The sequence below is a fragment of the Alternaria burnsii genome (genome assembly GCF_013036055.1).
Source record: "Alternaria burnsii strain CBS107.38 chromosome Unknown 121, whole genome shotgun sequence".
In the NCBI taxonomy this organism is placed as follows: Eukaryota; Fungi; Ascomycota; class Dothideomycetes; order Pleosporales; family Pleosporaceae; genus Alternaria; species Alternaria burnsii.
In genome coordinates, this window is record NW_024066125.1 from 284,533 (window position 1) to 310,161 (window position 25,629).

A 25,629-nucleotide genomic window follows, 5' to 3' on the forward strand; every position below is an offset into this window, starting at 1 on the left:
ACTAAAGGAACAGTATAGGTTTATTAGAGAATGTTATAATTAATTACAAGTAACTTAAGTTAAGAGTATTGAACTTAAATTTTGAATATATTTTAATATACACTTAAATAATATTATATTATATTTTTAATTCTACTATTATCTTTAGTATACTTTAAGTTAATGTCTTTTAATTATATACTTAAAGTACTTATATAAAACTATATTAAAGAGATAGAGCGCTTAGTTATTCAAACAACAGACAGAATAATAATAAAATATAGATATAATACTATTTTAGTATACTATATTATATTATAGTTTAAGTATGTTTCTAAATAGATACTCAGCTTTACTAAATATAGCTATATATATATTTATTTAGAGGTTTTATAATTATAACCGCAGCTATAGATTATAACTCTACAGAGCTATTAAAGAGCTTAATAATAATAAAAAAAGAAGACTTTAACCTTAAAATACTTTATATTAATAAGTTAAAGCTTACTTATTTAACTATTAGTAATGTTAAAACTATATCTAATTATAATTAATTATAGTTTTAGATACTAAGCTTTTAATTTTAAAAATATATCTTAATAAGATCTTTAATATTTTACTTTTAGCTCTTATACTTTAAAAGTTAAAAACTTATTATAGTAAGACTTATTTTTAAACAAAGTAAATTCTTATATAAAATAGAATTATTCTTATTAAGCGTCTACTTATAAGAGATTTATTAATACTAATAACTTTTACTATAAATATAGATAAAGGTAGAAATAATTCTAGAAATCCCTTAGTTATTACTACTATAGAAAGCTTTAGGAGTAACTAAGAGTACTAATTCTAGAATTATATATACTCTTTTAGTTCTTTCTAAGTTTATACTAATAGTAAGTTTAATAGGAAATTTAGGAACTATAAACTTCTTTTTAATCTGTTTTTATTAGTACTTCTATTAATATAGCTAGTAAAGATATAAGTATAGTAGATAAGTCGTTTACTTGTAAATAGAAATATTAATTATAGTAGCTATATAACGTATGCTTAAGTTATATAATACTAACTAATAAATAGTGCAAAAACCTAAAGCTAATAAGTAACTAAAATTTTATAGCTAGCTAGATAATCTTATAAGGACTATCTAAGTGCTGTTATAAGTATATATAATAGAGTACTAGATAAATAGTTTTATAACTTAGCTAGCTTAGAATAGTATATAGAAGAGGGTAAGCGCGTAACTAATATATCTACTCTAGATAATAGAACTGCTACTAAGCTATAAGTACTAGTAGCTACTTAGTAGTAGTAGTAATTATAATTATAATAGTACTAGTGCTATATACATTTATAACAAGCTTAAAGCTACAATATATATTATACTTAAGTTCTAAGCTATATTAGTAAGAAATATTATAATAGATATATTCTGTTAAAGTTTAGTATAGTAGCTTACTAAGTAGGAGTAAAAGTTAATATTTAAGCAGTTATTAAAAGGGACGTTTAAGTACGCTAGATTTAGGCTTAGGTACTTAAAGCGTTTTAAATTATACTCTAGTATAATATAAAAACGTAATAACATAATAATACGTAGTATAGAAATACTATAGGCTCTATGTCTAAAGTATGAAAAGAAATACTTATATCTATAATAGTACTTATACTTTTTTATGTAGTAATTACTATTATAGACATACTACTACTACTACTACTACTACTACTACTACTACTACTACTACTACTACTTAATCCCTAAGTAGTACTAGTTATAAATATAATAATAATTATATACTTTTAAAGTCTAAAGTAGCTTACCAAGTAGAAGTAGATTGTAAGTTTTTTAACACTAGTAAAAAGAGATATAAAAGTTACGCTTAGCTACCTAAAATTTCATTACTATAGTATTATATATTAAAGTAATAACGTATTAACACGTAATATACAACTACTGTAGGCTCTGTGCTAAGAACCTAAGAAAAAATACTACTTTTCTATTAGAGTCCTATTATATATTAGCTTTATAGATACTTTTAGTTTATACTTATAAAATATAATTAATAAGTACTATAAATTAGTTCCTAATTATAAAACATAGTACTAAAAATAGACTAAACCTTTAATTTTTATTATTCTTATAAAGCGTTTAGAGACTTTTACTCTTATAAGTAGACTTCTATTCTATTATAATTCTATAATATATTATACTAGTGCAGAAAGTAATTAGTTAGTTTAGAGGAGTATATCCTTTAAGCTAAATACGCATCTGCAGAACATATCTAGATATTACTAATAATAAACACAATAGTTATTATTACTAATACACTTTATGTAATCTTTACTTCTAGACTTTAACTTATATACTAGTAGCTACTCTAAGATACTACTATACTTATTTAGCTTTTAAATACTACAGTATAACACCTATACTTCTTTCTTCTTCTTAGCTACGTAGTAAGAATACTTCTTTATTCTTATAATAGTGTCTTTATACACTCTAAAACCAATACAATATTAGCTATACTAAGTATATTCCTTAATAGTAATAACATATAAAAGATTAATAGTAGAAAACTTGTTCTTTTATAGTCTTTTAGTAGAACGTAGTTAGAGTATAATAACCTTAACATCTATACTATGTTTTTTCTAAATCTTTAAGTACTGTATTATATTCTAAGCTAGTAGCGCGTAAACACTATACGCAAAGAAGTCCTTTTAATAGTACTTATAATATTATATAAACGTTAACCTGTTAGAAAGATTAACTTACTTTAATTAGCTATATTATATATACTATAGTTATCTATTGTACCTAAGCTAGTAGAACTAAAGCTTTATATAGAGTAGCTTGCTTAACTTTAAAATAAAATACTAAACGCTAAAGCTCAAAGCACTAAGAGTTAAGTTTAATCTATTATCTCTCTTATATAAGAGTAGTATATTATGTTAGGATTTTGTTCCAAAAAAGAGTATCTTACTATATTACATAATAAGCTACTTTTATATAGGCTGTAGAACTAGAGCAGAGGGTATATTCTATTATATATTACTAGGTTATTACGTAATTCTCTAATACTCTAGTATAAGTTCTGTAAGTAGGTAAGCTTATCTTTAATATTTCCCTTACTACTACTATAATACAAAAAGAAATTAGGTAAGTAGGGTAATTACTATATATTCTCTTATATATAGGATATAGCATATAAAAGTAGATAAGCCTATAATAGAGATTTTTTTCTTTATTATTTATTATAAGTCTCTAAGCTAATACTCTTATAAATATATTACTATTTAGCTATTTTTCTATAGTATCTTAGCTATAGTTAGTACTTTGCTTTATACCTATAATTAATAGAATATTAATACTATAAAGTATCTTTATAAATAATATAATTATATAAAATTGCTTAATTAAGCTAGTAATAAGTCTTTAAATAGATAGTAAACTGTTATTATCTCTAAACTTATAATGTAATAAGACTTAAGTTTACTAATTAAACTAATCATTTATGAAGATAGAAAAAGAAGATTACTATCTATTTATAAAGATTATCTTTAGATAACCTAAGAGTTAGTTCTTAGAGATAAGTAAGTGTAAAAGACAGAGTTAGTGTACTAGTATAATTAGCAGATTAATATAATATTATAAGAAGTTATATAAGAATAAAGTAAAATTCTTATATTAGATACTAGAGTCTTGTATAAAGTTAAGCATACTAAGCTCTAAGAGTTTAGTATCTTAGCTATATACTAATAAGTATAGATATTACTTAGTATTACTTAGTTATGCTAAGACTACTAAGCACTAAGCAGCTCTACAGTGTAACTAGTGTTACTTAGTAGTAGTTCTTCTACCTAGCACTAAGCAGTTATATAACTAGTTACGTAGTACTTACTACTATTAATTTAGCGTTTTAAACTTAAAAATATAGTAAGTCTCTAATTCCTAAGTTCTCGCGGTTCTAGTTATAACACTATTCTTATATATTTATATATCTAGAACTTATAGTAAAGTACATACTATTACTAAGTCTAGTAAACAATTCTAGAGTAGTATTATATTTATAAAACTAGAATAATGTTTATATAAACTAAGCTGTTTTTGATTTAATACATATAAACAGTAGCTATAGTATAATTATAACACGGTGGTAACTTAGAAGGTAGTATAGTACTATAAGATTAAGAGATATAATACAAAGTTTAAGTTTTTATAACTATAACTATATTCTACTAGAAGAGAAAGAGAAACTACTCTATAGTATTACTTTATTATAAGTTACAAGTCTATAGTAAAGTACATAGTATAGCTAATATATTATAGAATTATAATAGAATAGTAATATAATTATAAAGGTAGAAGCCCCTAAATACTTAAAAGGAAAATCTTATTTTAAGAGTATTATGTTGTAGACTTAAAATATAAAATATAGATTAAGATTATTAAGTAAGTATATATTATAGAATAAGTAAAAGTAATATTATTTCTACTAAGTTTAAAAGTACTTTATAGTTTTAACTTATTATATACTATAAGTACAGAGTAAGGTGCTTACTATAGCTAATATATTATAGAACTATAATAGAATAGTAAAGTACTTTAGAGAGTATTAGCTTTTTAACTCTAAATAAAAAAGAAAAAATGTTAATACTAAATATAAATCTAAGTATAGTAGCTTACTATTTTTTTTGTTAATAAAAGATAAAGAGACAATTTTATTATTTTGACTTCATAATTTAAAATAATAATATTACTCTTCTAAGTCTTACTTAAGTACTAGACTATTAATTAATATTCGTTTATAAGTTTATTACTTATAGAACTAGATCTACTTTTAAATTATTAAGAAAAATCTAAGAATAAAGATTACATAATCATATATAAACTCTTAGAGCAGCTAAGCTTATATACCTTAACAGGTTTGCAAGGATTACTTAGTATAGTAGTTTAAATATAGCTATTAAAATTCAGATTATAGAAGTATTTAATTTCTAAAACAAAACATAGCTTATAGGTTAACTAGATATTCTAAACTTAATTATAATAATCTTTATATACTCTTTTAGCTAATAGTATAGATTTACTAACAATAAACTTAATATTACTGTAATTCCTAATTTTTTATTTCATAATCTTATTAGGAGACTTATCTCTATCTACTAAGATATATTATTAATTGCTAAATATCTTAAATTACAGCTTTAAAATCTACTTATTCATATATATAGATCTTTATTCTAAGTACTACTATATAAAGCCTAGATTCCCTTTAATTATAGTTTTAGGAGTTAAAGCCTAAACCCTATTATTATAAATAGGTATACTATTAATTCATATAGATAACGTGCTAGTAAGAACACAGAGATACAACGCTGTTAAGTTATACTATATTATATTATAGTAGAAGTGTACCTATAGATACTTACTTAACTTTACTATATATAGCTATAGTAATACTTATTAAGAACTTTAATAAATTATAACTAAAGCTTTAAATCCTATATAGCTCTAGAAAGGTACTAGAGAGCTAAATATTAGAAAGAAGAGTATTATCAAACCTTATAATATAATTAGATAGAGTAATAATTATTAGTCTTATTAGAGAGAGATATTAATAACTATACATAATAGTAGATAACTAGAGTTTAAAACTAGAATATTTAAATCTTAGAGAATATTTAGACTAGAACTTAGATAGTCTTTTTCTAACTTCTAAATTCTAATATTTAAAGCTTTTTATTATACTCAAGCTTACTATCTTTAATATAGAGTAAGTTATAGTATGTAATAAAACTAAACATATTAAGTATCTAGTCTTAAGAGATCAAGTAAGAACTATAAATATAATATAACTATAGAAGAAGCTAAGAATTTATATAGTAATTACTTAGTTATTACTAATCTAGATAGCTCTAAGAGTAACTAGAAGTACTAGTTCTTACGTTGTATACGCTATTTTAGTTTTCTATGTAAACTTATTAACAAACGGATTAACGAAAAGCTTAGAAACTATTAATTTATTATAAATCTTCTTCTTATTCGTACCCTTATTAAGATAGCTAGTAAGGATATAAGTATACTTAATAGATTACTTACTCTTAAACAGAACTATTAGGTATAGTAGTTATATAATAGATACCTAAGTTATATTATACTATTAAACAAGTAGTATAAATCCTTTAAGTTAATTATTAACTAAAAACTCAAGAGCAGACTGAATTATTATACTAAGGTTATTTAACTGCTATTGTAGGTGTAGGCATTAGATTAGTATATAAGAAGATAGCAGATACTTAATCTAATAATAAGATAGCTTATTTACTTACATAAAAGAGCGTAGGCGCGTAACTAATATAATTACCTTAGATAATAGACCTGCTAAGCTATAGGTATTTATAGCTGCTTAGTAGCAACAGTAGTTATAACTATATTTACACTAGTACTTACGTTTCTATCAAAGTAGTAGATATAATATATATAATAATCCTACTTAAATACTAGCTAGTGTGAGCGAAAGCTATATTAGTAATAATATTCTATTATAGTATAAACATAGTAGCTTACTAAGTAGAAGTAAAAAGTTAGTGTTTTAGTTTCAATAGAAAGAGACGTCTAAGTACGCTAGGTTTTAGGTCTAGCTATATAAACTTTCTTTAATAACACTATAATCTTATATAATAACGCGATAGCGTAATAATACGTAATATAGAAACGATTTAGGCCCTGTCCTTAAGGCCTAGGGAGAAGAAGTATACTATAATTTAACTATAATATAATTATAATTATTTGCTATAAATAGCGAGTTTAGCTTTACTAGACTTATTTCAATTTCAAAGTCTATAAATATCGGATACTTAGGAGATTTTCTTAGATTATTTACTAAGTTTGTAAAAGTATTATTATAAATTAAGTTTTTGCTATTATTAAGTAGCTTAACTCTACTTAAAGAAGAGTTTATTTATATATAGTTAGCCCTAGCATAAAGAATAAAGTTTTTAGCCACTCTTATAGCACTCGTTTTTAATTAAGTATCTCGCATCTTTTCCCCTTATTAGTATACTGCTATTGTATTAGAATTTTATAGTATTTTAGCTCTTTTAGGTATCCTACTCTATACTTATAATCTATAATAAATCTTTACTCTACGATACTTCTTTTTCCTCTTTAGTAGAGTATAGTTATAGTAATTAAAGTTAAAGCTCTATATTATTTCTTTTAGATATTATTGTACTATATTACGTTATAGAATACTAGCTCGTTACAATTGTACTACAGCCGCTATAAGTAGATATAGAGATAGTAGGTACTTAATAGATACTATAAAATAGTACTTACAATATTATTAGTATAATAACATAGACGTTAACTCCTTAAAAAAGCTTTAACTTAGGTAAGTCCTACTACATTACGTATAGTTATTTACTTATCCTACGTATCTTAATACTACAAGGCTCTTTATTATATTATTTATATCTTGTAGTACTTTATTATATAATAAGTAACTTGCGCGTATTATCTATACCTAAACTTGTACTTAGAATAGTATCCTATTAGGCTCTAATAATAGAGTATGTACTATCTCTATATTATATATTATCGCGTTATTATAATATATCTACGATTATAGTATAGAAATACTAAGAAGCTTAAACTAACTTCTTAGGGCCTTAAGATAGAGCTTATATTACTTCTATATTATATATAATTATAATTTTTTATAATATTATAGTATTGTTAAGGAGATTTTAAGTAGCTAAGCTTAAGCCTAGTATACTTATACGTCTCTGTTTATTAACGCTAATATACTAACTTTCTACTTCTACTTGTTTAGCTACTGTAGTTATAGTTTAAGACAATATACTTACTGTTATATATATTTACAACACTACTAAGAGATTAAGTAGTATTATATATATTTTAGCTAAGAATTTGTTATAAAGTATAGATTAGTACTATTATTATTATAATTATAATTACTAAAATGATTGCTATTTCTACTAAGTAGCTATAAATACTTATAGATTAGTTGTTTTATTATTTAAGGTAACTATATTAGTTACGCGTATACGCTCTGCTATATTATAATCTAAGTAATCTAAGTTATAATATTAATTATGTACTATAGAATTAGTATTTATAACTACTTCTTATCTTACAGAATCTAGTTCTTAGATAATTATATAGATAAAGTTTAGCTAGCTATAAAGTAGACTATTAATAAGAATATTCTTAAATACATTATTCTATTTATAAGTTAGTACTTTATAAGGTATAACTTTTTAGTATAACTCTATACTCTTATATTCTAGATATAAGTTAGAGCATTTTCTTCTAAACCTATTTCTATTATAGTGAGTATAAGAGTAGTACTACTAAAGAGAAGTTTAACTCTAAAGAGTTTTTTACTAAATTAACATTAAAGCTCTACTAAGCTCTATTTTAATAAGCTTACTAGCTCTTTATAAGCTTATAGTAGTTTATTAGAATTATTTCTAGAGAAGTATATTCTAAAACTAATTTTATTCTAACTATATTCATAAGTAGCTAGTATATAATAAGGTAATAAAGAAATTACTTCGTTTTAATATAAGTTGTATAAGGAAAGACTGTTAGGCGGATATAATAAATAGATAGAGATCTAGAGTAGGGTCTAGACTACGTTATAGAAATAGTAGACTACTAAGACCTAGCTTCTAGGAGGCTAGTAAGAAGTAGACAGCTATAGCCTTTTAGCTCTTCCTCTTAGAAAAGGAAATAAAATAGATGAAAATAAATAGTGATAGATATAGAATATAGATAGATTTTATTATTATATCTACTATAGTTTACTTTAATAGTTAATCTCTTTTGTAAATTATATCTAGTTACTCTATTATTTACTAAATCTATATAATCTTCTTTTTAGTTAATATTAATTATACTTTTCTACTTATCTATTTTAAGATAATATGTAATAAGCTACTACGTTAGTCTTCTTTGCCTTATTATAGACTAAGCTTAGAAGAGTAAAGCTTTACTTTATATAATGTAGTTGCGTAAGTCTATTATTGTTATTATTATAAAGAAGACATTAGGACCCTCTATAACTAAGCGCTCTATACAAATAATATATTTATATGTGATAGTTTAAGGTATATTACTATCTCTATTTACTTAAGGTAATTTAAGAATAATACTATAGTATAGGAGTAAACAGAAGAGTATCTTAGTATATATTAAAATACTTTTTTAGATTTATATTCTATAGTCTAGATCTCTACTTACTTACTTTCTGCTATAGTTCCTAATATCTATCTATAATAGAGCTAATAATAATTAATTTATTTAAATATATTATATGCTTTCAAAATACTATCTTATTCTCTAATTGTAAGCTTTATAGGAGATACTTATAGCAAAGAGCTCTTATTAGCTTACTTAGACCTTTTAAGATTTAAAGTCTTATTATAATTATAAAACTTCTATATAAGTATATATATAGCTATTTATAGTTAAGCTAAGTAAGTATATAAAGATACACTACTCTTATAATATAATATAGTATAACTTAAGAGTGTTATATATAAGTCTTATTACTCGAACGTTTTTTGTTTTAAGAAATATAACGTAAAGTACTTAATATAAAGCTTAGTAGTTAGACACTAAGCTTTAATTATAACTTTCTTACTTAAGAATTTAGAACCCTCTACTTCTATAGATAATGTCTTATTATAATAAAAATCCTTTTAATAGTAGCTATATTAAAGAGTTTACCTTATACTTATATACTTTAATATATTAATTCTATATATAGGTTATTATATAACAAGGAAGTAAAGCTACTATAGATAAATAAAAAACTCAAAAAGCTCGGCCTTGCACTTTACTAATATAAAAGCTTAATATAATTAGCTTACACTAAAGCAACCTATAAAATAATCTAAATAATAACTTACTAGAAAGATATCTCTAGTAGCTATCTATAATAACTCTAATAGGCGTTAAGGCGCCTGTTAAAGAATCTAAATTATAACTAAAGTTATAATCTAGTATACTTAGGTAGTAAGTAGTATTACTATACTATAAGCTTAGCTAAGTACGAAATACTAGGTTTAGAGCGTACATTCTATACTCTATACTATATTACTAAAACCTTATATAAGTACTCTTTCTTATCTTATTCTAGCTACTAACTCTAAAGCTTTCCTGCTAATATCCGCTTATATTAACGTTGCTAACAAAGCTATAGCTCTTAAGGCAGCTCCTTTAGCTCTAAATATAATCTAGCTTAGAGGTGCAATACTGTAATAAAAAGGTTAGCAAGATACATATACTCTACTTTAATCTAGATACCTTAAAGCAATTTTATAAATATAAAGTAGAATTTACTCTTAGTAGTTTAAGCTAAAGCTTTAGATAAGCTCTACTATATTCTATAGTATATTAAATATTTTAAGCTACTAGCGGGTTATCTTAATAAATATAAAAGATATATAAGTAAGTAATATCTTATAATACCTACGCTACTAATAGATTTAATAGATGTAAAATAGAGCTTAAGTTTTAATCGCTGTGCATACGTTCTACTAAAAGAAAGGAAAGAACTGCTTTGTAGCATTAATTTATACTAGACTATAAGTCTAGAGTGAAGTGCTTAATATAGCTAGAATATTATAGAATTATAATAGAATAGTAATATACTTATAAAAAGCATAAGCTTTTAGACTCTTAATAATAATAAAAAAAAAAGTAAGTAATAGCTATTAAGATGTTATTATATAAAGAAGAGCTAGTAACAATAAATAAGCTAATAGTATAGTGTAGCGTGATAATATATTATGTATATTCAAATAATAGGTAGCAAGATAGTTATATAGAATATAAGAAGGAAATGTTATTATATTACTGTTATATAGAGATAAGCTATAGTATCTTAATATATTCTTAAGAAAACTATAGCTAAAGAGATTAGAATATTCTTATTAACTTAATTACTTAATATTAGAATTTAATATTTCTAGATTATCTCTAATCCAAACTATATAACTAAGAATTAATAATAATTTAATGTACTTTTCTACTAATTCTACTTATAACTATATTAGAAGATAATAAGAATAAGAACTATTAATTTAATTAACGTGCTAGTAATAAGACACAGGCACAACGCTATTAAGTTATACTATATTATATTGCAGTTAAAGTATATTTCTAAATACTTACTTAGCTTTACTATATATAGCTATATATATTTTTATTTAGAACTTTTATTAATTGCTACTAAAGCTATAAATCTTATATAGTTTTAGAGAGCTACTATAGAGCTCTTAGCTCTAAATAGTTATTATAAAGCTTAACGTTAAAAGAAGAGTATAGTTTTATTAGAGAGAACTATAGTTAATAGTAAGTAACTAGAGTTTTAAACTATAGAATCTAAATCTTAAAAAAAATATTTAGATATAAACTTAAATATTCTTTTCTTAACTTCTATATCTTAATATCTTAAGCCTTATTATTATACTTAAGCTTACTATCTTTAATATATTACTATAAACTATTATATATAGCTGTATTATAGGTATAGAGTACCTAGTTATAGAGAGTTTTATAGTTCTTTTTAAAATAATAATAATATCTATAAATACTACGCTAATAGTAAATTATTAATATAGTAAAGATTAAGTTATCTTTAAAATATCCTATTTTAAGAGTAACTTTAATTACTAGATATAAGCTTATATATAGCTAGTTAGTTTATCTAACTTAAGTATAGAAAAGGTTAAGAGTAGGTTTAATAAAAAACTATTTAGAATTAAACTTCTTCTTATTAGTATTATTCTTATACTAGCTAAGAAAGATATAAGTTTATAAGATAAAGCCTTTACTTATACTTAGAATATAAGGTTATAGTAGTTATATAATATAGTTATAGCTAAGAGTATAAGAACTAATAAGTAGAATAAATACCTTTAAGATATTTATAAGAGTTAATTTAAAGGCTAGCTAAACTTTATCTATATTATTATCTATAAACTAGAATAGGTATAATATAGTAGATAATTAATTTAGTAACTTAGATAGCTTAGAAGGTAATAATAAAGAAATTCTAGGCGCGTAACTAATATAGTTACCTTAGATAATAGAACTGCTACTAAGCTATAAGTATTTGTAGCTGCTTAGTAGTAATTATAATTATAATAGCACTAGTACTTACTCTTATAATAAAGTAGTTGCTATAATACGCTTAAACATACTACTACTTAGTCTCTAGGTAGTGTTAGCAATAGCTATAATAATAAGTACATCCTATTATAGTGTAACTGTATAGCACCTTATTATATAGGAGTAAAAAGTTAGTATTTTAACACTAGCTTTAGGCTTAGCTGCTTAAAATTTTCTTAATACTACTATAATATTATGCGATAACGCGATAACGCGATAACGCGATAACACGTAATATAGAAACACTATAAGCTCTGTCCCTAAGGCCTAGGGGGGACTACTATTAGAATTATATATAATATAATATTACTTAATTACTAATATATCTAGATTTATATTATTAGTAGCACAGCTATCTCTTCTACTCTTTAACTTAACTATACTAGCTTATAACTACTTTTATTTTTATATCTATATCTTTTTTTTTAACTATTAATTAATTAGATTTAACTTACCTATATTTATAAGGCCTTTTTAAGCAACATACGCACGTAACTAGTTAGCTAATTTAATTAGTTACTTAATTATAAAGATTATAAACGCAAATCTAGAAAAAACTTATAATAGTAGAGTAGCTTTAGTATAGATTATAAAAGACGTACTAAGATCATTTCTATATAAATATAGAATACTAAAATTATAAGCTATTATTCTTAGCTATAGAAGTAATTTTATATAGCTAATAAGAGTTAGTTAATACTTTTTCTAAGAGGCTAATATCTATATAATACTATAAATAAAGTTATAGCTACTAGTTTACGTATAATTATAACGCGCTAGTAATTTCTAATATAATATAGTACTATAAGATCTTAAAGATAAAATATAAGGCTTAGGTTTAAACTACTATAACTACTTTCTACTAACAAAGAAAATAAAACTATATTATAGTATTAGTCTCTAATAGACTATAAGTATAGATGGAAGTACCTTTTATAGCTAATATATTATTTAATAAAAATAAAATTATAGTATGCTTATCAAGGTAGAACCCTCTAGACGCTGCAAAAATTTAGATAGTATTTTTAGGAGATTAAATCTTTTATAAGTATTAATAATAAGTATTAAACTCTATAAAATAATAGCTTAGTAACTTTTTTAGTACACTACTATATTTATACTACTTAGTATCTAATAAGATATAATTGTTTTATAGCTATAGCTAGCAGTAATAATAAAGAAGCTTATAGGCTAAGAGTTTTAATAGAATTATAAGTATTAAGCTTTTCTTTCTTATATCTAGAGTATAGTAAATATAGATATAAAGTATTTTCTTAGTATCCTATATTTCTTAGTATATAAAGTATTAGTAAAGTATTATTACTATATTAGATCTAGTATCAGAGTAGAAATTACTTAAGATAATAGCAGTTTCTAAAAAAGTAGACCTAAGTATAATAACTAATTTTTTTTTTATTTAGCGTCTAAAAGCTTCTACTTTTGTAAGTATACTGCTATCCTGTTATAACTCTATAATCTTAGCTGTATTAAGTAATCTACTATATACTTATAAGCTATAATAAATTAATACTATAAAGTGTTTTTTTTCTTCTAGTAGAATATAGTTACAGCTATTTAAACTTAAGCTCTATATTATATCTTTTAAATCTATTAGTAGCGTAGATATTATAATTATAAAACGTTATTTTAGTATATAGTAAGAAATACCTAAAAAAAACTATTAACCTACTCTAATTAGCTATATTACGTATAGTTTAGTTGCCTATCTTATTTAGGCTAATACTATAGAACTAGGTAGTTTAAAAATAATATTTACGTAATTCTATAGTTAAGTAGTAGAGAGTCTTTATATTTCTTAACCTATTATTAGTTACTATTATAGCTATCTAGAAAAGGACTTTAGAAGGCCTTTGAGTAACTCTTAGCTTTAAGAAGAAAGAGCTTATTAGTTTATAGTTATAATATTATTATTATTAGATTATATTAAAAAGATAGACTATAGCACTTAGAGAGACCTTAGAAGACCTTATAATATAAAAGTTAATAAGTAGACTCTTAAAAGTATATAACTTACTTATTCCTCTAGTAATATAACTCTAAATATTATAACTATATCTATAATTATGTCTATAAATATGTCTATAAATATATCTGTAAATATATCTATAAATATACTTATAACTATCTCTTCTATCTACTTCTAAGTTAAGCTTTTTAAGTAAACTACTTTCTATAGTAAGTTCTATAAAGACGCTATCTATAATATAGTACTAGAAACTTACTACTAGTTTATAAAGAATAGGATATAGACTACTTTTTAAGTTTATATTAATCTAATTCTAAAGCTATAGAGAAACGCGCTGCTAGTAATTACTACTAGTATTACTTATTATAAGCTTACTTATAGTTTACTATAAGCTAAGTCTAATAAAGAAGGCTATAGTTTATTACTTAAAGAGATAGTAGATAGTTATATTCTATAGAAAGATTTATTACGTCTCTATATAATAAAGTTGTAGGCTAACAACTTATAGCTATAAAAGATAGCGTATCTTATAGACGCCTATATAGCTAAGATTAATAGTACCTAGTTTTAGGCTTTTATAAACCTATAGAAGTAAGTTAAGAATTTTATTAATTACTTATAAATAAAGCTTTACTATTATAAGCGCTTTTTATCTTTACTCTTATTCTTCTCTTAAATAAACTAATTAAGTTAACTAATTACGCGCGTATATATAGATTAAAAAAGCTTTAAGAATAGCTTATATAGATAAGTTAGATATAACTAAGTAGATAGTAGATAAATAGAGACAGAAAGATAGAAAAGTATTAATAGATATTAGTATAGTTAAGTTATCTAGTAGGGCTTATTAGGCAGAAGAGATAGCTAGTACTTATAATATTAATATAGATATAGCTATAGCTATATTAGTAATAAAGTAATATAGTGTTGTATATAATTTAAATAGTGTAATATAATAGGCCTAAGCTCTAAACGCTATGCTTAGTATTGTTATTATTCTCCTACAAAGAAATTAATAGTAATAGAGCTGTAATAGTAAGTATAATAAATAATAACTATAAATATCACTAGATAAAGCTAATAGATTATACATAGATCTAATTATAATATCTACTATTATAAACTCTAAATATATAAGTATTCTCTATTTACTTAAGTATTAGCTTATTAAGTCCTATATTATATAGGTTCTTAAGCTTCTTTTAGATACTATAGTTTATCTCTCTAATCTAAGTTAGTAATAATAATATTATTATACTATAGTTTAGTAAGATCTTTTATTTAGTAGATTTTCTTAAATTTACTTTATAATCTCTTATAATCTCTTTCTAGATAGCTATAACTATAACTAATAATATATTATAAATATTAAGACTCCTAGATACCTAACTATAGAAGAGTTTAATTACTATCTTAAGTTCTTTACGTAATATAGTATTAGGTTAAGTAAGATAAATAGAAGGAATTAATAATATATAGCTAATTAAAGTAGGCTAATATTATTTTAGGTATTTATACTTTATACTCTAATAGTATTTCTTAATTATTAGACTTACGCTATAAATAAATATAAGAAATATAATATAGAGCCTAAGTTTTAATTACTATACTTACATTATTCTAAAAGAGTAAATAAAGATATTTTTATAGTCTTAGTCTATTATAAGATATAAGTAGAGTATAGAGTACTTAACTTAGCTGATGTATAATAGAATCTCTATAGAATAGAACTATATTTTAAGAGTATTAGTATTTAGTCTCTTAATAGAAAGAATATATATATATATATTTATATATATATATTATATTAGATATACTTAGTAAATCTTTTAAATATATCTACTAGAAATTAGTATAACGCTATTATATATTAAATAAAAGAGATTATTTATAAAATCTACTAATATTTGTCTTATTAAGTTATTCTTAACTTCTTTAAGTAAGCTTTCTTTAAGCTATTTATTATTACTATTTAGTATACTAAGCTTAGCTAGAACTAAATACTACTTAAGTAGCTTTTCTTAATATACTAAGAAACTCTTTAATTAGCTTACTTATACTAATATATAAACTATTCTTTATAATATTATATTTTATTATAATAACTTTACTACTTAAATAAAGACTAGTTAGAAAAACTTAATAAAATATTTTAAGATAGCTCTTATTATATATATCTTTTAACTTTTATAAAATTTCTTATATACTTTTTTTATACTTATAAATATTTTTCTCTAATATTTTTAATTATCTCCTTTCTTATTATTCTATTACTTTTCTGTTAGATAGCTATAATAAACTAGCTAATTTTACGCTAATTTATATAGCTCAAAAAAGAGATATATAAGTAACTATAAAAGAAGTAAATAGTAAAGAAATCTAAATTATTTTTAAACTTATATACTAAGTTTTTTTTTTAGGTATATTAATCTAAAAGAAAATAAAGTAGATTCTTATTATAAAGTTAATAGTAATATCTTTATAATACTATAATATAGTAGTATCTAGATATAGAAAATCTAATATTAAAGGTCTAAGCTTTAGTCGCTTAGAGTTAAGTATTCTACTTAGTACTTTTCTTATTATTATCCTTATTAAAAGAGATTAGTAGTACTTAAGCTTTAATTTTTAAGTAGAACTATATACTAAGCTTTTAAGCGTACCTTTATAAATAATATACTTAATATTTATTTTCTAGTGTACAAGTATATATACTATAGATGCTAATTCTAATATAAGTAGTCCTAAGCATTTCCCTAACTGTTGGGGTAACTGTGTAGGTCGAAGTCTACCTTCGCTCGATCCTTCGGCGCTGTGTTTGTAAGCTCGCTCTTGTAGATAGCCAAGACACGACAAGACCGCGAAAGGATTGGTCACGACACGCTAAGTCCGGCAAGTAGAAGCAGCATGGCAGATACAATATCTGGTCAGTGTTAACACCGCGCAAAGTAAAATAAATCATCCTGATACGCACAGTGTTCGTCAACATTAATCATTTCCGTACCTACTTTGACAATCTTCAGCTGTTCAGAACCGCTTCAAGATAGCCTACCATGTCATCATCGGATACCGAACCCGTCCTGGTAGTTGAAAGCACAGGCAACATCGGCGTAGCAGCCGTGAAAGGCGCTCTCAACTCAAACGCAACGTTCTAGCTATTGTCCGAAACCAAGCTTCCGCCGACAAGCTCATCAGACATGTCGGATCATCGCAGGGAATCACCTTCGCAGAAACCGACATCTCGTCCGACATGGGTGTTCAAAGAGTCGTCGAAAAGGTGCGAGAAGGGCAACTACCAGCCTTCCAGCACGTGTACTCTTGCGGTCAGTCTCGATCGACTCATTTCCATCCTTACATGTCCACTAATCAATCCCTCTCCCCTTTCAGTCGGCGGCGAATACGTTTCCACTCCCCTTACGGAAATCACGACGGAACAACTACGCTACAACTTCAACATTGCCTTTGAGATGAATTTCTGTAAGCCGCAGTCCTCCCAATGACAAGAGGAATGGTGGACCTCTGTTTAGCAATCACTTGCAGTCGCCTACCGCGCCACTATTCCCTATCTCCTTGCTCAGAAGCATCCCACCAGCACGTGGACTCTCTGTAATGGCGCGCAGGGCGAAACCGCTTTCTTTCCAGTACCAGGCATGACGCAAGGCGCCCTGTTTACCATGAGCACGGCCGCAGCCCGCGAAAACGAGAAGACGAATGTACGGTTCAACGAAGTGTATCTTTGCTTTCGGGTCGAGGTAGATGAGCAGGCGGAGAAGCATGGGGTTACGTGCGCATAGGAGTTTGCAAATGTGTACGAGAATCTTTTGGGCGATGAGGAGGTGAGGGGGGCGAGGGTCACCGTGCGGGAGGTGGTCGATATTGGAAGGTTGGTGTGACAGAGGAAGGTTTGAGCTGGATAGACAGAGGACTTGCGGTTGCAGGATGATGGATATGGGCAGAGTGTAGGTGATCTGCTAGCGTAGGCACGGGTGGGAAGTCTACGTAGCGAATAAAGATCGACTATAACGTGATTTCTCTTACATCAATTACGGGCTTAGAGTTCTGACGGCATGTAACATAGAGAGTGAGATTCTATTCACCGACACTGATGTCTGGTAGAAGGTCAGACAACAGGCATATCTACCACTACTGTCCAGATGGAGAGATCGAATGTAGGAGCAATCCTCCTCATACCTCGTATCGCTCAACTGATTGCTAGACAAATCTTTATCGTAGTTCTACCTCAGCTCTGCTGCGCACTCGAACACTTTAGGTCCTGGAATATCGTACGGCAGTTGGTTGTAGATGCTGTATACGAGACCAGCATCCTTACTGTCATATGCGCCTGGGAAGCTTACCAGGTCCGCTGTCGGCACTGTCGCGCCATCGCCAGTAACCTCTAGCTGGTGACATCCTGGATAGAACTGCGCTCCCCCTTCGCTATACGCGCTGTGCAGCGCAATGATTTCATGACGCACAAGGTAGAAGCCTGGCCTCAGGCATGCTGGAATCGTGTAGTTGACACCGGCATTTGGTGCGTTGATGAGCGATGTCATACCCCATTGGTTCTTAAGCCAATCTGGGTCGGTGGAATGCAAGCCATCCTCGGCGATCTTGAACCAAGTTGGGGCCAAAGAAGAAGAGGGAACGTAGTCGTTGCAGCCTTGAGTAACCGTCAGTGTAAGTCGCTCTTTGCGTCGTCGATCGACAAGACATGCTCACCAGTGTCAGGGCATCTCGCCATGTACGTTATCACCGGACCCTGATGACTCTCTGGCCACGCTGTCCAGCGTAGATTAACAGTCGACCCAGCTGCCGCGGGAGCGTGCAAAGGAGCGGGGCGTGATCCGACAACTCCGCCAGTCGTATTGCCACCACATTCAAGGTCTATGAGCTTCACATTTTCGATAGGGAAGTTGCCTTGGATCTCGCGAGAGATGCGAGGTGGCTGTTCATCATCAGCAGGTTGTTTACTCATGATGTCAAGAAAGACCGACAGCAGGGTTCATGTAAGGATCCTGATAAGGCTTTGGATATCGGTCAGCGACTATGATGTCTTCTCTAGGATGGCGGACTGATTACGTGATAGAACTGAAGTTGATGTTAGTGGCAATAGCTCCCCTTTGTGACACATCCAGCTACATACATCATACTCCTTCCCTCCGATTGTTGCATTCTGCACGAAGCCATGGCCAACTACAAGAGTTGGGATAGAAAGGAAAAACAAGTACTGCCTCATGATGCAAGATTTCATTGCACGACAATGCGAGTGCTCTCATACTTCGTGCAGTACTTATGCGCAGGTCACAATCGTGCATGAACGCAATCAACCGAGCTTTGCATCCGTAGACTGTGCTTTACGATTGGTGGCGTAATATACACGGAACTCCTACTGTGATCGCGTTTCCAGCAGATAGTGCTGCTGTTTAATCAGAATGCTGTTCAAATTGATTTCTGGGAGTTTAGCCGTCCGGTGTACAGCCAATTTACCGGCGTAAGTCAACATCAGCCGCCGTAGCGATCATCAAGCTTTATCCACTGCATACTGTCATCAACACAGTTAATCGATGGATGGAAGTCCACTGGCATAAAAAGGTCTGCATGCCATAGGTGGAGTAATTCAATACCGATGCGAGTCGAGGGAACTTTTGTTGCTTGGCTTACACTTTACAAAGAGACGATCATATCGCTGATCGGAAAGCTATACGATAGTATCGGCCGACTACTATCCGAATGGCATTAGCAACCGTGATCAAAACGTTCAAGACTCGCTCCAACGCACCCAGATCGTGTTTGACCTGCGAAGCAACAGTGCTGCCCTTGCGCTGACCAAGCCTAGACCTGGTATTATCAGCTTAGTAACCTTCTCTTGTTGTTGAGATCTCGTCTGCTATCTTCTCCGCAAACATGTATACTGAAGCCTGCCAATGCTCAGGCAGACTCAAAAAAAAATGGAGATATGAGCTACTCTTAGCCGTTGTACACCGAGCACATTTGCCTGGGTATCCACCACAGCTCCTCTTCCTGGTGTCTTACCACTCGAGCATGTAGAGCTTGCATGCCATATGGGTTGAGCGTATTGCTCGATGAAGTTCAAGATGTCCGCAGTTGTAGTGATGTTAAGACCGGGCGCGATCTCTGGACCGGCAATTATCCCAACAAGTGCAGGACTGTCCCAAGCTTCCCTCACTCGCTTCAATGCAGCGACCATGACTTCTTCATCTGCTGGATCATTAAGCCAGCCCAAGTCGATGATGGATTGATCCACAATCGATGCGCTACGAATCGAGACATTACCTCGCGAGCATGGTGTAAGAGGTGTGTCGCTGATCGCGTCGATGGCGGAGAAGTCGGGATCCCCGCTAGGGAAGCCTGACGCGATATATTCTGTCTCTCGCCAATCAGGCGGAAACCCTGATAGGGCTGCCTCCGTTCGAGACCAAAAGTTCGCACGATAGTCCAGCGGTAATTTCTCAAAAGAGAGATAACCACCAGCCGAGCTGTATGGACCCGAAACATTTGATGAATACTTCCGGAGAGCTATTGCCTGTCGGATGGCCGTACTGAGGTATGCTCCCGTACTTGGGACGGTGATACTGCGAAGCACACTGAAGAAGATCTGATCGCAAAGATTCTGGCCTACACCGGGGAGATCGGCTACGACCGGTATAGCGTGTTCTGAGAGAGTTGCTGCAAAACCAACACCTGCACTAATCAGCACATAAACAATCGAAAGGTCATAGAGTTTCTCTCACCGGATAGCATAAGGAGCTGCGGAGAGTGAAACACACCAGCCGGAAGAACAGCCTCTTTCCTTGCTAATATCACGTACTCGTCTCTTTCTGATAGCAGTGCGACACCGATGGCGTTCTTGTCCTTGTCAAATGTCACTCTGCTGGCTTGGGAATGCAGATAAATGGTCAGTTGCAATATACTTTTGACTTCCTTTTCGTCAAGATAGCTGCTTTTAGAAGTACCCTTTGTCACATGTTTTGGGTCGAGGGTCGTGGGCACCCAAGCTCCACCGTTCAAGCTACCGCTGCTGAAACCATCAGCCCTCAGCTTCTGCCCGACTGCTTGCAATGCTCTTACGAGCCAACTCTAGGCTGGATCAACCCTATTAGTCCACGATACTTGAAGAGCGCCTTGAAGAGCGTTGTCGACTACTGAGTCGTTGTATCGCACAGTCACATTCGGCGCATTACGTTTTGCGAGGTCAGGGGGTGTGACAGTGGCAGACTTCTCGAAGTACGGCAAGACCTTGTCGTGTGTATAACTTTGGTCACCTACCAAATTTGCCCAGCGCTGGTATGAACCAGCGGTGCCCCTATGATAAGCCATTGTGTTGATCGCCGAACTTCCTCCAAGCGTTTTGCCCTGTGCACAGTGTATGCGACGATTACCAGCGGCGGATTGCGCAGTCGACAACGAGTCCCAGTCTATGAGCGACTGGGGAGGATATGCTTCGTTTGTGCCAAGCACAGGCATGACGAGGCCATAATATGGAACCACAGATTGATTACCATTGTCCTGCTCATATCGGCCACCAGCTTCCAGAACGGCTACTGATGCAAATTCGGACAGGCGAGAAGCTATCACCAGGCCAGCCGTACCGCCACCGACAACTGCAAAATTTTGCGTTTGTTAGCTAGTGATCGTTGAGCAACATAGTGAGAAGTTGTAGAATGTGACTAGCATACCAACATAATCATAAGTAGCATTTGCAGAAACACCTTCAAATATCTTCCGCTTCTGCGCAAATGTTCCAATAACGAGGCTACAGAAAGCTCTCCCTATGAACGGCAGTCGCTTCGCCATAGCTCCTTCATACAAAACGAGGAAGAAGTAAACACAGCAAGGCAAGGCGAGACAGAGATTGAAGGGGAGAGTACGGTCAGCGCCCACCAACATGGGCCGATTGCGATGCTGGGGAGAACGTACCCCACCGACGGCGCGTACGATGCATAACACACAAACACAAGCTACCTGACCCTATTGAAAGATCATCAAGACCTCGATAGTTCAGATTGGCGCTGTAGTTGGTTTGTATGGCGCAAGCTCCTGAGGATGAGCGGCGAGAACCGTGAGCGGACTGTGATCTTGTAGAAGCGCATTTGCCGCAATCAATTCCTGCCCGCAAGTCACACAATTCGTAAACGGGGCGGAATAGAAGAGGTTAGAATAGGGTAGGGATTGGATGCTTGTCACTGTAGGTGGATACAATCGATTGGCCAATGGAAGGATGGCTGGTTGGGATCTAGAATTAGCTTGTTGCTCACCTTGAACCGACCTTCGCAGCCTGTTATTTTCACCTCTTTTACGATTTCAGTGGCGCTCCATTTCTCAAGGTCTGGTTTACCATCGATGACGTGATCCTGCCTTGTCCTTGAGATTCAAAAGTCACCGAAAGAACTTTCTTTTAGGGAAAACTTTTTCGGCCGCCTCTAAACGCTATTTGGCCGCCCCCAAAAGATCAGATGAGATGGAAGCAATCCGCTACCTAGAAAGATTAGATAGAAGCAATCCTTTACTAAGAACTTGCCTAATTAGGCGATAATATTTTAATATTCTCACTACGTTTTAGTGGCTTAGAAACCTTCCATCTCGTCTAGTTTCCTTTCATCTCATCTGATCTTTTGGGGGCGGCCGAGTAGCGTTTAGGGGCGGCCGAAAAAGTTTCCCCTTCTTTTATAGTCGCTTTGCTGGTACATTGCGTGGGATCCGGCATATGTCGGGGCTGATTCTGCCCTCAGCTCGTCGAATCAGTTCTGGCTCACACCTTTTTGGAAACCAAATGGCTTGTTTCCAAGGCATGCAGTTCATCGTCAACGATGTGTAGGTAGGGATGCACTCGGATTTACTCGGATGGCGAGTGCGAAAGGTCATAGTATGAGTACAATTGGTGATGGTAGGAAGCCGTTGGCATTGTGCAGTACACGATGTTTGGAACACCGCCGACTGTGGTAGTGCTAGCGGATGATGAGGGGTTGCCTTCAATCTAAGGTCCTTGGCAATGGAAGCGGGACACATCTGGGGATCACCCCCGAAAGTTGGTCGTCGCGCAAAGCTTGGCTCTCAGAACAACAATCCGGGGCCACCCTTATGTGTCTACGTAGATATCCCAGATCTTGACTCAAGAACGAAAGATTAAGAATATGCTAAGTAGAAGTTTTGCCTTCCTTCTATACATCCTTGTTGAAGTTGCGCCGCTCGAGGAGAGGTATATGCGGCGTTTAGGTCTAACTGCTACCTGACGGGCTGTGTCTTGAGACGATAAGATGCTATCGTGTGCGCTGACATGCAGCTACGCGATGCCGCTCGGCTCCTACGCGCTTCACTCGTCCGTAGCGATTTTCGTGCATGTATGTCACATGTATATGGCGTCGCTGAGGAAGAAGTCCTGGGGTTTCCGGCCGATTCGTCCGCTCGTTGCAGCTGCGCCTTGTTGGCATACGCCCTGCATCAACATCTTCATCATACGGGCAATGCTTCTACGGCTACGGCCGTACATAGGACATAGGACAAACTCCTTGCCGTGTCTAACTTTATAGCATTTAAGACTCATATTCTCCGTCAACACAGTCTTTCATTCAACATCTTCTCGAACATGACGTTCCACCCTAAATCCCTACCAAATCTCAAAGGCAAAGTCTTCATCGTGACAGGAGGAAACTCAGGCATGTAAGTCTCCCCCGTGGATGTCGCGACAATCGCGTTTGTCTAATCCGCTTAAAAACAGTGGCTACTATACCGTCGCACATCTGGCAGAACATGGCGCGCATGTGTACATGTGTGCTCGGAACTCGAAAAAGGGTACAGAAGCCATAAGCGAAATCAAGAAGATGCATCCCGCAGCTCATGTCGACCTTCTACAAATGGACCTTAAGGATCTTAAGAGCGTTGTTGCGGCAGCGCAACGCTTTCTCACACTCGAGACAGCGCTGCACGGTCTTGTCAACAATGCAGGCATCATGGCGACACCATTCGAGCTCACAAAAGACGGCTACGAGGCGCAATGGCAGACAAACTATCTGGCGCACTGGGTGTTCACACACCACCTCAAGCAGATGATGTTGGACACCTCCAAGACTCTGCCCCCCGGAAGCGTGCGCATCGTCAACATCACCTCATCAGGGCACTTGAGCGCCCCAAATGGTGGCATCAACTTCGAAGACCTGACACTGAAGGATGCTACTCCGATGATCCGTTATGGGCAAAGCAAGCTCGCCAATATCCTGCACACTAAGTACCTGCATAAGGCGTACGGTGCAGGTTCCCCCAGTGCCCACAACAACGATGGTGAAATCTGGACGTCTTGTGTACATCCAGGCCTGGTAGAAACAAATATCGCAGACGGAGTGGATAAGGCAGGCTTCTTTATGACTAGTTTTATATCTGTCTTACGGATGACTGGCATGTTTTGGTCGGCAGACAAAGGCTCGTACAACAGCTTGTTCTGCGCTGCAAGTGAAGACATGAAAGCGGATCAGAGTGGTGCGTATCTAGACATCTTTAACCGCTTTGGCGAACCATGGTGGGAGAGTGGTCCAGCAAAAGACGTAGAGCTTGCGGATAAATTGGAACAGCACACTCAGCAGATGATGGAAGCGAACAAAGGACTCTAAACCAGTATATTTGGACTGCTTTACCTAATGTAATTCTTTAGTTGTTGAGTTGATTTCAAAACATATAAGACACTGCCAACCTTCGAGATGCCGCTTGGATGTGGCAATCAGAATCAAAGTAAAGGAAATCAAGCAAACCAAGCCATGAGCCCAGATACAAAACAACAGTAGTACAATCCCAGACACTAAACCCCTTCACAATACTTCAACAAGCGGTGTCAGAAGGTGCAGCCATCAAAATCAATCAAAACGAGGTATAGATGACTGGTAATACAACTTTACGATGTGTCGCTCCTTCGCCTTACCTTCAATGATCTGGCTCCTGTGTTGTCCTCATGACCCCTTCCTTCAGCATATTCATCACTCTCATAGACCTGTTTTCGCTTGTTACTCTCTTTTTGATGCACTGCTTTATAGTGCTCATTTCGTTTGTCCTTCCTCCCTTTGAAACCTCGTCCCTTCTTGCCCCCTTCTGGATTCCTTGAGCGTGGACACCCAGGCTCTTGACAGAAGTATTCAACACAGCGACCTGCATGCGTGTTGTCATAGTGACGTTTGAAGTCAGCATGTCGGTTGAATGTCATGTCTTCCCCATTATTGAGACAGGTTTCCTTAAGACACTTGAACTTCCCTGCCAGGGTTACTTGACCAATAATTGGATCAGTTCTATTAGATGGTGGGTCGGATTTGTGGCGCCGACGTCGATTAGCATGTGGTGGGCTGGTTGGTGAAGATGGTGTCGGAGAAAGTGAGCTTTGAGGTGAGAGAATATCCCTGACGACGTGCTGAGGCGATATCATACGACTGATTATGATGAGTACATGGATAAATCTGCAGTC

The 25,629-nt window shown here is 31.7% G+C and overlaps 4 protein-coding genes across 4 annotated transcripts; 2 read left to right on the plus strand and 2 right to left on the minus strand.

Annotated features, from left to right (window-relative positions):
* Positions 1-17,365: 17,365 nt before the first annotated feature.
* On the plus strand, positions 17,366-17,962 carry GT037_010103 (uncharacterized protein; the record flags this gene model as incomplete). Its single annotated transcript, XM_038935150.1, has 2 exons — positions 17,366-17,645; positions 17,709-17,962. 2 exons carry the CDS (start codon positions 17,366-17,368, stop codon positions 17,960-17,962), a joined length of 534 nt encoding a protein of 177 aa, XP_038782241.1.
* A 441-nt stretch (positions 17,963-18,403) lies between these two features.
* Positions 18,404-21,983, minus strand: GT037_010104 (uncharacterized protein; the record flags this gene model as incomplete). Its single annotated transcript, XM_038935151.1, has 8 exons — positions 18,404-18,828; positions 18,888-19,113; positions 19,163-19,239; positions 20,202-20,870; positions 20,921-21,207; positions 21,258-21,328; positions 21,456-21,790; positions 21,866-21,983. 8 exons carry the CDS (start codon positions 21,981-21,983, stop codon positions 18,404-18,406), a joined length of 2,208 nt encoding a protein of 735 aa, XP_038782242.1.
* A 1,789-nt stretch (positions 21,984-23,772) lies between these two features.
* Positions 23,773-24,790, plus strand: GT037_010105 (uncharacterized protein; the record flags this gene model as incomplete). Its single annotated transcript, XM_038935152.1, has 2 exons — positions 23,773-23,846; positions 23,905-24,790. 2 exons carry the CDS (start codon positions 23,773-23,775, stop codon positions 24,788-24,790), a joined length of 960 nt encoding a protein of 319 aa, XP_038782243.1.
* Positions 24,791-25,068: 278 nt separating this feature from the next.
* On the minus strand, positions 25,069-25,590 carry GT037_010106 (uncharacterized protein; the record flags this gene model as incomplete). Its single annotated transcript, XM_038935153.1, has 1 exon — positions 25,069-25,590. One exon carries the CDS (start codon positions 25,588-25,590, stop codon positions 25,069-25,071), a length of 522 nt encoding a protein of 173 aa, XP_038782244.1.
* Positions 25,591-25,629: the final 39 nt, after the last annotated feature.